The following is a 13,030-nucleotide window of genomic DNA, read 5'->3' as shown; positions in this document are numbered from 1 at the left end:
AACCTTCACTGGGGGACCTCACAGCACACTGCAAACGCTACCAAGAGAACCTTCTGGCATTTCTTGGAGAGCATCGCCCCTCATGGGATTAGATTGTCCCATAATAAAACAACTTAGAATATTATAGAAAAAGTATAACTGCAGACAAGGACTCCTGCTTATTTTTTTCCTGGAAGAAAATTCACAAACCAGAGAATAGGGAAATTTTCACAGATTTGGTGACCTTTTCAAGAGCTATTGTCACACAAGCTGGAGGATGGTAATCCTATTTGGCAGCCCAATAAAACCTAGCCGAATTCTATTTTTACAATTTTCTGTATAACAGATAGGCCACATTAAGACCAGCAGTAAATTGTGTTGTGCTGTATTTCTTTCAAAAGGAAAAACTGATTTCAAAAATTTGCTAGGGAAAACACTTTTCACCATAATCTGCAGCTGTTACAAACTGCTCTGAATCAAATCCAGTTATGACTTTGACACTTATGCTATCTTCAGACCCCCCAAGTATTTCTCCTACTTAAATGGAAGACTTGAAAGTTGGGGACATCACTTCAGCCCACTACAGAAAACATATCTTGATTTCACAGCCAGGTTCTATAAGCCTTGCAAGCTGAAAGCCATCAAAAGCAGTGCCTATAAATTTAAGTACGCCCTTTAAGGCGTATCTTCTGCTTTTTTCCTACTTCTGAGATATCAGCATAGAAAAATACATTCTTAAAACATATGGAGATCATAGGACAGTAAATGATTTCACGAAGATGAGATGAGTTTCTTTTGTATCAAGCCATAACTGAGTCTCTGGAGCAACCAAGAGCTTTTTGTAAGAGTGCTTGTGTTACACTCAGTGTTCTCATGCACCAAAGTCCTTAGATGACCTGCATGAAACTCAGGGCTTAGAAAAAATGCTAGCAATAATATACCACAGTGAAGTAATCCAGAGAATGGATGCAATATTCCTGATACTATCATACCAACCATGAAACCTCTGGTAAACTGCTTGTCAAAGTAAGATGCTTCACAGTATCAACACACTTAGAATGGTCTGCACCAAAATAAATTACTATGCGCTCCTTTTATTTCAGGAGATCTCATTGTAGTTTGCATCAAATGGAAAGCCATTTTGGCTAATGCTCATTTGGGCAGTAGCAGACTTGGCACTGTACTAGGAACTAAGTTTAGGGCACAGCATGGAACTAACAGACAGATGGAGAAGTTTCTCTGGATTGTATGCTATTGATACACTTCACCTGCCGCGCAAGCTCTGCGACGTGGCAACTATAAACAAAAAAGTGATGTATAAGCAGATCAAAAATGCCACAGGCCTTGCTTGCACTAACACAAAGAGACTCTATGAATTCTTATAGGATAAATTTCAATATGGCATTTCAAGCCTAATCTGAGTTAGTGAGTTTCAAAGTTCTCCCTGTAAGTTAAGCAATTTCCATTCTTATTCATCTCAATAGCCTGTGAGAATAAGAGTCAGGGATTTTTTTTTTCTCATATCTGCCCTCAAACTGGATTTGTATTAAAGTCCATGAAATCTCTGTATGAGTGGAGTGATAGCCCTTCATAGCTGGCTGCTAACTACAAAATATCACTAAAACAACCTGTCAATAGCGAGATGTCCTTAGATAAAGCAAAAAGCATGGAATGGGCAGAGTAGACTGCCTTTGGATTCATTTCATTGCTTATAGTCACCTAGAGATGGACTGAAATACATGCTCGTGAAAGTTCCTACAGGTCCTTTTCCCTCACTATATGACACTTCAGCAGCAGGCAGACATGGGAGCCCATCTTGGCCAGAGTGTACTGAATCGAAAGCCATGTCCCAAATAACGCTATGTGCTGCTTGAAAACAGCTGCTGGAGAGAAGTCAAGGATAAAACAAGCAGCCCACATGTTCTCTGGGATCTGATTGATCTACCCTTTGTATTGTACACATATAGGCAGCTCAAGAGAGTACAGTGAGTCACTTCAGGGATTTTAGTGCCTCTTGGGAGTGGAGTGGTATATGTTTCCACCAATTTGATATAGGCAGTAGCAGAGCTCTTTGAATACCATAAACTGCCTATTGCTTCAGCTGGTGAAACTGTCTTTTAAAATGAAAAAACTGAAAAATTACTAGACAGACTTGTTTATATTTATTTTTGTTCCTTATTTGTCAACATTCCACTACTTTCACTCAAAGCAACTCAGACAAGATAACCTTGAGAGAGACTAACCTAACAATTTTCAAGCAAATTCCTTTTAAAGTATTTGTGAGTTTTTCTGAAGATATTTTCACTCAGAGTCATTATTATGTTATACATGCCACATGTAAGTTGTGTATTGCTTTGATGTTATGGAACAGAAGTGGTATTTTGCATTAAACTATCTCTTAGCTGACAATACAGCCTCTGTCTCAGAAGAGTGGTTACCAGTTAGTAGCGCAACAGTCACCAAAGTACATCAGAACTGGGCTTATACTCTTCTTCAGCCTTCGAAAGAGCTGCACCCTCGATATTCTTAGGGGTGCTCTCCAACCTAATTGACTGTAACTATGTGGTAACAAGCAGCAACCCAGAGCATAATTTATTTTTTATGTCCAGGGTCTTCTTGCCGTCCCTGCAGCTTGCTGATGACCGCCTGCCTAAGCATTTAGGAGGCTGACGACACTCACTCTGCAGTAATTATGAAGCCGATACGTTCTTCCCTGTGTAGAGCACCACTACCGAACCCTCCGTCCTTCCTCACGGTACCCGGGGCCAGCACAACTCCTCCCGCCGTACCGGGCAGCGCGGCCCCGGCACTGGTACCGCGGGCCGGCGGCCCCTGCAGTGGTACCGGGGGGCCAGGACGGCCCCTCCCTCCGTACCGGGTGCGGTGGCCCCGTCAGCCCCGCCGCCGCGCCTGCGCCAGGCGCTGCGCATGCGCGGAGTGCGTGGCCGGTTCCGGGCGCAGCGGGACGAGGTGACGAGGCCATGTCGGAGGCGCAGCGGACTGGCCCAGCCCGGCACGGCCGAGGTGAGGGGCTGCGGGACCGATCCGCGGCGTCAGGACGGCAGCGAAGTAGAGGCAGCTGCCGCTACTGCCCTGTGTGAGGAGGTGTTGTTTGTTGTGCGTTTCTGTGAAAAGCTGGTCGCTGTGAAACGTTGCGTGTTTGTGCAGGTTTATCAATCTTGGCTTGGTAGGAACACCGATGTGAATCGCGAGTCCTTAAAAAGGAGCCAAAGGCTCGAAGGCCACAGACGGGAAGTGTGGTCTCAGTGCTCCCCGCGGTCATTTTCTATTACGTGGTTTAACTTGGCGGAGTTTCTTCTGGAGCAGTGGAGCAGATCCAAGGTGTAGTGTCGTGACAGCCTCTCTCTGGTTCACTTGAATTAGCAATGCTTGTTTCTCTTAACATTAGGATACTTTGTTAGATTTGCGTGGCAAGGATGTGGTAGCGGGAGGGTTGCATGGGTGGCCTCTGTGAGAGATGCCAGAACCGTTCCTCATGTCTGACAGAGCCAATGCCAGCCCGCTCCAAATGAACCGGCCACTGGCCAGGGCCAAGCCCGTCAATGGCGGTGGCAGCACCTCGGGGTCTAGTTTAAGAAGGTGAAAAACCTACACCACAGCAGCCCAAGGAGAGAAGTGAGAACATGAGAGAAACAGCCCTGCAGACATCAAGGTGCAGAAGGAATGAGAGGAGATGCTCCAGGTGCTGAAGCAGAGATTGTTTTGCAGCCCATGGTGAAGACAGTGGTAAAGTAGCGTGTTTGTATTGCAACCCTTGGAGATCCATGGCAAAGCAGAGAGCCCCGTGCTGCACTAGTTGGATGCCCAAAGGAGGCTGTGACTCCGTGGAGAGGATCTCATGCTGGAGCAGGCTCCTGAAAATGGGACTATGGAGACAGGAGCCCATCCTGAAATAGGTTTTATGGCAAGACTTAGGACCCACAGTTGAGCACAGTTGTTCCTGAACAACTGTACCCTACTCCATTCAGGGGGAAGAGACAGAGAAGTTGGTTGTGAGTGAAGTTGACCCCAGAAGGAAAGGGAAAGGTGGGGGGAATGTGTTTCTAGATTTTTTTATTATTATTATTTCTTACTGTTCTACTCAGATTTCATTGGTAAAAATGAATTTGCTTGGCCTGAGTCAGCTTTCACCATTACAGTAATTGCTGAGTGATCTTCCTGTCATTATGTCATTATCTATTAATCATATTTTTGCCCCTTTTCTAGTGGAGGGGCAGTGATGGATCAACTTTGTGGCCATCTTGCAGTAAGTGAAGCTCAAGACTACACTGATGCTTATCACTTACAGTGACTAAGTTGGGAGAACAAGCCAAGGTTACTTTCTAATACCTTCTTGTTTCTTTCTTTATCTTGTATGTCTCTGTGTGTGTGTTCAGTGGGTTTTTTGGGGTGGAATGTTTTTTATGTGTGGTTGATGATGTAGCATAGAATGTTCTGAAGTGGAAGGGATCCACAACATAGAATCATGGAAGTTGGAAAAGACTTTCAAGATCATCAAGTCCAGCATTTAACTGAAAACCACTATGTCATCTAAACAGTAGCCCAGAGTGCCCCCTCCAGTCATTTTTTAACACTTCCAGGGATGGTGATTCCACCATTTCCATCCTTGTGAGTTTGTAGTACTTCACTGGACTTGGTAGATAAGAAGATTCAGATCAGTTTTGATGGGAGGATTGGACTAGATGAGCTCTGTAAATCTTTATTGTTAAACTGTCTGATACTGTGATTCTTACAAGGAATAATACACATGGGTATGGATTTACCAAGGAAAAATTTTGCCTGACCCCCCTGATTGCCTTTAATAGACAATAATTGGATTTGCCGTTGAGTGGAGGGATAAGTGTTATTTACCTCCTCATGAACAAGGCTTTCAACACCGTCTTTAACTCTGTTTCTGTGTCAAAGGTAGGATATGTGCCTTCTTGCAGGGCTGTGCTCTGCATGGACTAGAGGGACAGGTGATGGGAACCTCAGGAATTTTAGCAATGACAAATGCCCTGTCTTGGCTCACCCCTTACAGGATGAGCTGGGGAGCAGTTCCATGGGGTGGCCGGCAGGCATTGCCCTGGAATGTGTGACAGAGCTCTGGGATTTGTCTGGTTCTGGACAGCACTCCTTAGATCTCATATTGGCATGTCCAGTTCTGGATCCTTGTGTAGGGAGAGATAGTGACCATAAGAACTGAATTCAGCAGAGATCACTGAGATAATGGGGCTGTGAGGAGAGGCTGTGGTTTCTAGGACAGTTCAGCAGGGAGGAGGGACAGCTGAACAGTGGTGCTGAGGAGCAGCCCTGGCACTGATGGGAGGGGGATGAAAGAAAGCACAGGTAGGCAGTTCAAAGGAGTTCATGGCATAAAGGGCTAAAGACTAGTGATGGAGAGAAAGTGTTTGTTGATCACAACAGTTCAGTAAAGTGGTGCCTTCCCTGATCTTGAGAATTTTCAAAGCCAGACTGGAACAAAGAACTTCCTTTTGAACGGGAGGTTGAACAACTTTTGTCAGCTTTCCTTATCCATGTATCTTTACAGACATTCCATGTGGATACACAGTGGCCTTTGGTAAGGGTAAATGTTGAAGTCTGAGGAGCTGTTTATGTGTTATTTAAATTCATTCAATTGCACTGATATAGCTATTGCATTGTAAGTATCTTGTAGATGTTTAGATTGATACAAATTTGGGATTTGTGCAAGGGCAATGGACCTCCAGTCTGTCTGAAATAAGCTGATTTGTGCTTACGTTGAAAGAATGTTCTGTGCTTGTAATGATCCTTTGTAGTAGTTTTTTCTTTTAATGTGGTTAAAAAAACCTACCTGATGAGAGATACAATATAATTCCAGTGTGTTCATGTCAAAACTGCCCAGGAAGGAACCTTACCTCATTTCACTGTTTGCTGGATAGAACTTAGAGGCCTTGGGTTTATATATACAAATAGGCTGATACATCTAGATCCACTGGTGTTATTAGCCATTCTCAACAGATCTAGGTTTGTCTGGAATTGTTTGCTATAGTGATCTGTTTGTTTGTTTGTTTGTTTTGTAAAAAGCAAGATACCAACTCTAGTTTAATGTGTGTTGATTTAATGGATGCCTGTTGTCTCAAAATGCTATTACAGCTATTCTTAAACTGTACAAACCCTTACCAGCATAGTGTTGGTTTTTTTTTTCTCCTGCATATTCAGACATGTAATCCACAAGTATATGGGAATTATACTGGTAACTGCGAGGAATTTGTATTCACTAATCTATTAATGTAACTAATAATTTTGAGTTTTCCTGCCACAAATGGTATTTTTTGTGGCACATGCTGTGTTGCTTGGATCAAGGCTTTAATTCCATCTTTTTTCATATCAGTGGCAAGACTCTGAGTGCATCACACTGATAGTATGTCTTGGAATTTGAGTATCTTGCATGTATATATTTCCTCAGTGCTTATTGCAAGGGATTATATTTAGACTTTCAACAAGTGCGTTTTTGGTTGTTTAAGGAAGCCATTCCAAGTGACTGGAGATGAGTTTGTAGTACAATGAAATATATGAGTATTTGCAATGGCTGTCAGTTTCACTGATGTGTGTGCAACAAACTGACTTCTAATTTCTCTGTAATGTTGGTTCATGTGTGCTTGTTGCATATTCCAACTTAGAGAGAAGGTTTTCATTTCAAATGTTCCAGCCCCTATTTGGAATTACCACTTGCAGTCTCATAGGTTGGTTCTTTATTTTGCATGACGTGATGGAAAGTTTGTGGATAATTTTGCATTTTAAATCATGTTTGTGAGACTGTGAACACTCCTTTTCAGCTGTCTCATTTTCTAGTCAATGAAGAATACATACTCTCAGAGTACACATATGCTGTTCCATATGGAATGGTATATTTGTTGCAGCTTTAAGAAATGTCTGTAACCCATTCTTGGTGCAGGACCAGGGAGTATTCAGCAATATTTCAAGCCCAAAAGGCAAGGTGATATGGTAGACTTCAAAGGGGGAAGAAAATGCTTTAATGCTTGTATCTGTTAAACCAGATATACAACATAAACGAGCCGGATGGGGGGGGAGGTGGTGTAGAAAAGAGCATGCTCTTCTTCCTTGTCCTAAGCATGTTTTTTGAATCTCTTGCAGAGTGAAATTTAGCGTCATATGACAGAGCCAAAATGTTGGATGACATCAAGAAGCGATTTGAATTTCCTAATGCAGTTGTTCAGTCACAGGTAATTCTTAAAAAGTGTTAAAACAAATCAAGTTGTCTGTGGAAATGTTGTTCCAACAGCTGCTGCTTATCTGCTTATATGTTTGGGTTTTTTTTTTTCCAAAGTCAGAAAACCAGAGAAAAAGAATATTCTTAAATCGCAATAAAATCCTAATTGCCCTCTCTGCGTAATTGAAACATAGGACATAATTGCTCATCACTGTAAAATCTTGTCCTGGTTTGAAAGGACAGGTGTCTGCCAGTAAAGGCAGAAGTTTCTCTTTAAAATAGAGACTTTGGTTCCACTTTCCCTAAGTATTATAATTGTTTGAATTAAGGACTCTGAGGCAGAGATAAGGGGATGGGAATAACAGCTCTTTTACTAATATATCTAACTGTACAAGCAGAAAACAACAGCAGTTGTTAAAATTGCTAACAGAACAGATCAGATAACTCAGTGTCAGTCCTTTTAGATGCAAGCACGCTGTCTCTGTGCTTAGTCCCAGCCCGAAGCTGCCGAGGGCAGGCAGGAGCGCAGGTGGGAGGGGGCGGCAGCGGCTACGCCGGTCTCGGGCGGGAACGGGGCTGGAGCGGGCGGCTCCTCACTCACCGTTTGTGTCCGGGTGATCAGCTGTGTCTGCAGAGGCAGGAGGCTGGAACGGGGCAAATGCAGGGCAGGTGATTACAGAGGGTCTGGCTCTCCTGTGCTCGGCCGCATGGCTGAAGATCCAGGCGTCCTCCTCCCTCCCTCGTCGGAAACCTCCGAGGCCCCTCCTCAGAGGCCCCTCCAGAAGCCGCTGCAATTGACACCTTTTGTCTGGAGTCATCAGAGATTCTGGGTGTAACCCGGCCAGCTCCATTGGCATGATAATGGGAAAAATTCTTTCAATTGACACAGCAATAGAAAAACAGTCAACCCCCAACAAATCTCTTCAGGAAAATCAGAAAATTTCCATGACTGGAAGGTTGCAGTGTGGTTTTTAGTGACTTGTGATCTCAGGAGAAGTCAGAAATTACTAGTATTACCAGTATGAAGTATTACTTTGCAATACATCGTAGAACTGCTCTGTTTATTTATTGGTGATTAGAACTGATGAGCTACTGCTGTCTTGTCCGTCATCAAGAGATAACAGTATGCAGATCAGCGCAGCCCCCTTTATTTTCTGATCCATGCATTGGCTCCTTGTCATTTTCACCTGAAATTATAATGTACAAAAAGTGTTTCTCATATCTGCTTAATAGACAGGAAGGAGTGGTAAAATCTCTCATTAAAAAGTGCACTCTCTTTGCTTTGGCCATTTCTCATTTCAGTATTAAAATAAATCTCTAAGTTCATTGCTAATTTCCCTGTTTTCTTCCTCATCCTGTTTTGAATCTAGGGTTAAATATTTTCCCGTTTGTTTGGTGAAATAAGTTAATCGGAATGCAGTCTGTGCAAACTGGTGCCTCTCTTGCCTCTTAATTTCAGTCAGTTCATCTTGGTTTAGCAGTAATTAGGTTTGAAAGAGAGATGCACAAGTCCACTTGTCATCAACTTGGCATTTGGGAGAGAAAGTCATGTCCCTGGAAGCTGGAGATCATCTAAGGTCTAGCAAAGTGTCTTTCACTGCAGATGGGTTTATATCATTACTAGCCTTGGTGAGTAGGACTCAGCATCTTTGAAGCAGTTAATTTTTCTTTAGTGCAAAATATCCCCATGGTACACTGTTGTATTCCATAAATGTCTTGGCTCATTACTATAGCTGCACATCATTAAGGTCTACTAATGTGCTTTGGTTGATTTTTTTCCCATGCTTTGGCTGTTTTGATAGTTTCCACTAGTATTCTGTGATCCCTGGAAAGCAGTCTGTGGTCTCCAAACTGTAATCAGGTCAGGATTCAACTTCATGAGAGTTGTCTTCTCTTTCTGGGACCAACCAAGATATCTGCTCTGCAGATGTAATGTGCAATCTACATGTGTAATCTACATATGATCAGAAAAGTGAGGAACTTGAGCATAGATTTGTAGCTCATAAAGTTTTGCTGCTTAATCAAGTTCTAGAAATGCAGGAAGCGAATCGATATTTTGACTTTTCTGTATTGTTAGGTCATCGCAAAAGCCAAGTTTCTATTGATAAGTCCCTTTTCCTGTGTAACAGAAGTATCTTATGGACATAAGTTTGAATTAACCTCTGAAGGTTCTTTTAAACAGGAAAACGATAATGTGGGTTTCCCTTGGTAAGTACACTGAAAGATCTGCCTCAGGAGCGCACTGTTGCTCTCACGATGGGTTAGTTGCAGACAGAGATAAATGGCTGACTTGATCCCAATTCCTCCTTCAGTTTCCTCAGGAGTAAGATTTCCAAATAACCTTTATTTTTAAGTAAAATGTATTAAAGTACATATCTTTACCTGTGGAAAGCATAGTCTTTGTAGTCTAGGAGTGCTTAAGGTGCTGTCTTTCCAAGAAATGTAAGCTATTTCAGTTTGTTATGACAGGTTAGTACATAAAGGAACCTCAAAGCATTGAAAGTAATCTGTTCCTGTCTTTTTATACACTAACCAAAATGAAATGCTAATTTAAATTTTTATTATTTTCTGGTCTAGTTTATTTTTCCCAGAAGTTATGATCTGTCATTAGCAGAGAAGAGTAGATGCAGCCTCTGGGCGCATTGATAGTCTGCAACATTTTTGCACTGTTACTGTGAAAACATTCTTTCTCTTTCACAAAATGGATTTTCTGTATAACAGTATCAATAATTATGAAACAAGTAGATGAATCAGTAGAGATGAAGTGTGTTTCGGTTCACATTTAGATTTTGAAAGACAGTTTGAGGAAGTCAGACTTCTACTAAAATAGAATAGAGTCTTCACCTCAAAAGAATAAACCTGGGCTGTTGTGGGGAACTTAAGCTTTTCATTTTGAAGACCTTGACTATTTAAAACTTGTTAACAATTTCTGCCATGGAATAGCTTAATGAGCAATAATGTTAATGTCAAATACCATGTTTAAAGTAAATTAAATATTTCTGGCTGGAGCTGTGATAAGGGGGATACGCAAAATGCTTAAAGCAAAACTTCTGATGCAAAAATTTAGGCAAGTTGCCTAGATGTGCTGTATTCTGCTTCCTCTCTTGCTTCTGCTTCCCTATATAGTACAGGATTCAGTGATTACTTTAGTGCTTTTAAGGATATGGAGATCTGTCAAGCAGTGGAGGTATACAGTTTATCGTAGTTGTTGCATTAAAATATTTGCAATTCCTAAGTACCTATGTACCTGTACAAAGAGGCTTTTGGACTTCTGTGGAGCCCTGTGGAAGTTTGTTTCTTTTGTACCTCAGCATAACAGTACAAGTGAGTAAAACTACATTATGGGAATTTTTGACCCTAAAACATATTTCAGCTTCAATATCCATAAGCTTGGTGTTCAATCATAATAAAATGATCATATGCAACATCATTTTAAAGACATCTTAATGAAGAATTTTAAAATCATGCATTTTTTATTTCTTCTTGTTTATTTTAATTTTATTTGTTTTAATACATCTGTTTGTGTTTTTTGGTTTTTTTCCACTTTAGGCAGTGGGCCATCTGATTGCTGCAATACTGAAAGAAAAAGTTTCTTCAAAGAAGATCAGACAGTCTTCTGATCAGGTCTGTAGAATTTTTTGATTTTTGTCTCTTCTCTCATCCTTATGTGATTATTCTATGTGCTTTTCCTAGGTTTTCCCATTCTCCACTGTGTAATTTAATACAATTCTAGAAGTTAAATAAGGTTATTATCAATATGCATTTGGACATACAGAAACAGTTAAACTCTGGCATCAGAAGAGCAATTTTCCTTCCATTACAAGACTTAATGGTAGAAGCCTTAATCCTGAAGAATACCTTTATCTGGCTATGTTCAGTTTAAGAGAGTAATTTAGTTATGTTACTGAGAGTGAAGTGCAACTCGAGTTGGAAGTTTGTTTACACTGCTATAAAAAATTCAAGAAGTATGACATTTCACATACCTGCATGTCTCCACATCTGTCACTCCAGGAGGACTGCGGCCACCATTTAATTGGACTGCTGCCCACACCCTGACTGACAGGGTGTCAGGTTGCAGTCTGACTGTCAGTGTTTTGGTTTTTTGTATTGCTATGTTTTTATTTTAATTTTCCTAGTAAAGAACTATTATTCCCATTCCCATATCTTTGCCTGAGAGCTCCTTAATTTCAAAATGATAATAATTTGAAGGGAGGGGCTTTACATTTACCATTTCAAGAGAGGCTTCTGCCTTCCTTAGCAGATACCTGTCTTTCAAATGAATACAATGCATTGGTGTTACATTTCATATCAGCTATTGGAGGTTGTATTTCTTCAGGAGAGAGCAGGATGTAAAGGCATACTTTGTGTTTTAAATGATTCAAGCTCACTTAAGTGCGTGTCTTGTTAACACAGAGATATATGAAATGTTGGCAATTGCAAGTGTCACAGCAAATGAGAAAGGTGTTTGTTAGGATTTGCTCCTCTGGTCTTTCTCCCTAGAAACTGATATGTCCAGAAATGAACAGAAATTAATATGTGGATTTTATTCCACTGGGGACTTCACCCTAGCAAACCCAGACCTGGACATTGCTAAGTTTTTATGTGAGGGACTATTGGAGGTGTGTAGTTTATCTAACAGAAGCTCTTTTACAGTCCTGATCATAATAATGTTCCCAAATTATGTTCTGTTTAGAACTACAGCATGATATTTTTCTCTTAATGCTGTTTATATGAAGAATTTAACTGAAATACAGTAGCACCTTCTAAAATGCTAGGAAGCAGAAGATTGTGCTGGTTGGAAAACGCAGACTCCCTTTATGGAAGAGCGTTTTGCTGTGTCAGTTACTTGACAACCTTCTTTGTTCTCCAGTTAAAAGTCACAAAGCCAGCAAATTAATCTGTGAATGCTGATTTACCATAGAAACCAGCTGCAATTTTGATGGCTACTGCCAAATCTTCATGCTTACTAGCAAATAGAACTTCATGTGTTAAGTAAAGATGACTTACCTTTGGATAGCCCTTTGTACCCCTGCCTTTAGGTATCTGTGCTACACCTTGGTGTAGAAGAGCTTTTCATGGCAGTTTCTGAGTTGTCTCCAATCATATCCTTTTTTTTTAAATCAGGAAACTGATGATAACCTGCCTGTGGGTACCCTATCCCTGGATGCGTTCAAGGTCAGATTGGATGGGGACCTGGGCAACCTGGCAGTGAGCAGCATCCCTGCCCATGTCTCAAAGTTGGAACTGGATGGTCTTTAAAGTCACTTCCAACACAGCCCATTCCATGATTCTGTCTGCATAGGCACAGCTGAAAAATTCATCAGCATTACCTTTTTGTCAGAGACAGTAAATGTTATGCCCTACCATGCGCCTAGACAGCAGAGGGCAAGAAAGTGGGAGCTGTCTCTGCAAAGACTTTTCTCAAGAATAAAATGTGTACCTCAACCTGTGCTCTGTACCTCTTGTGTTCTCTAAGGCTTCAGGAGAAGCAGTTGAGCTGGTTTTTATTTAAAAGTGTGTTTGAAATGAATGAAGATGAGTCTTTGTGGGCCTTCTCATTACTTGTGATGCTTTTGCCTTCAGACCCCTGCTCTGAACCTGCTTTGGGAGAAGTGCTGCTGTGAGAACGTTGCCTTGCGAACAGCCTGCAGTGAGGGCTTGGTGGCACTTGTGGTGGAGAAACATGCTGAGCTTGACTACGTTCTTCATGGAGCTCTCAACCTAATTCCCTCAGCGAGGTAGTTATTTTTGTCAGCTGGTTATCAGTCATTGCTTTTCCCTTACAAATGCAGAGGAAGAGGAGAAGTTCTGTGTATTTTTAGATACACTATGGCATTA

At 41.4% G+C, this 13,030-nt stretch overlaps 1 protein-coding gene across 2 annotated transcripts in view; it reads left to right on the top strand.

Annotated features, from left to right (window-relative positions):
- Positions 1–2,918: 2,918 nt before the first annotated feature.
- The window catches only part of FOCAD (focadhesin), a 90,509-nt gene continuing 80,397 nt past the window's right edge, over positions 2,919–13,030 (top strand). The window contains exons 1-4 of one of the 2 annotated variants that reach the window (XM_079329882.1): positions 2,919–3,003; positions 7,117–7,205; positions 10,742–10,816; positions 12,776–12,930. In XM_079329882.1, coding sequence (XP_079186008.1) covers positions 7,149–7,205; positions 10,742–10,816; positions 12,776–12,930 — 287 coding nt within the window. In that variant the 5' untranslated portion in view covers positions 2,919–3,003; positions 7,117–7,148. Of the gene's footprint in view, positions 3,004–4,206; positions 4,315–7,116; positions 7,206–10,741; positions 10,817–12,775; positions 12,931–13,030 lie in introns of those variants that run through there. The other variant, XM_079329883.1, reaches the window with a different exon arrangement.

This window comes from Erithacus rubecula (assembly GCF_903797595.1).
Source record: "Erithacus rubecula genome assembly, chromosome: Z".
Classification (NCBI taxonomy): Eukaryota; Metazoa; Chordata; class Aves; order Passeriformes; family Muscicapidae; genus Erithacus; species Erithacus rubecula.
This window is presented reverse-complemented; position numbering and strand designations above follow the sequence as displayed.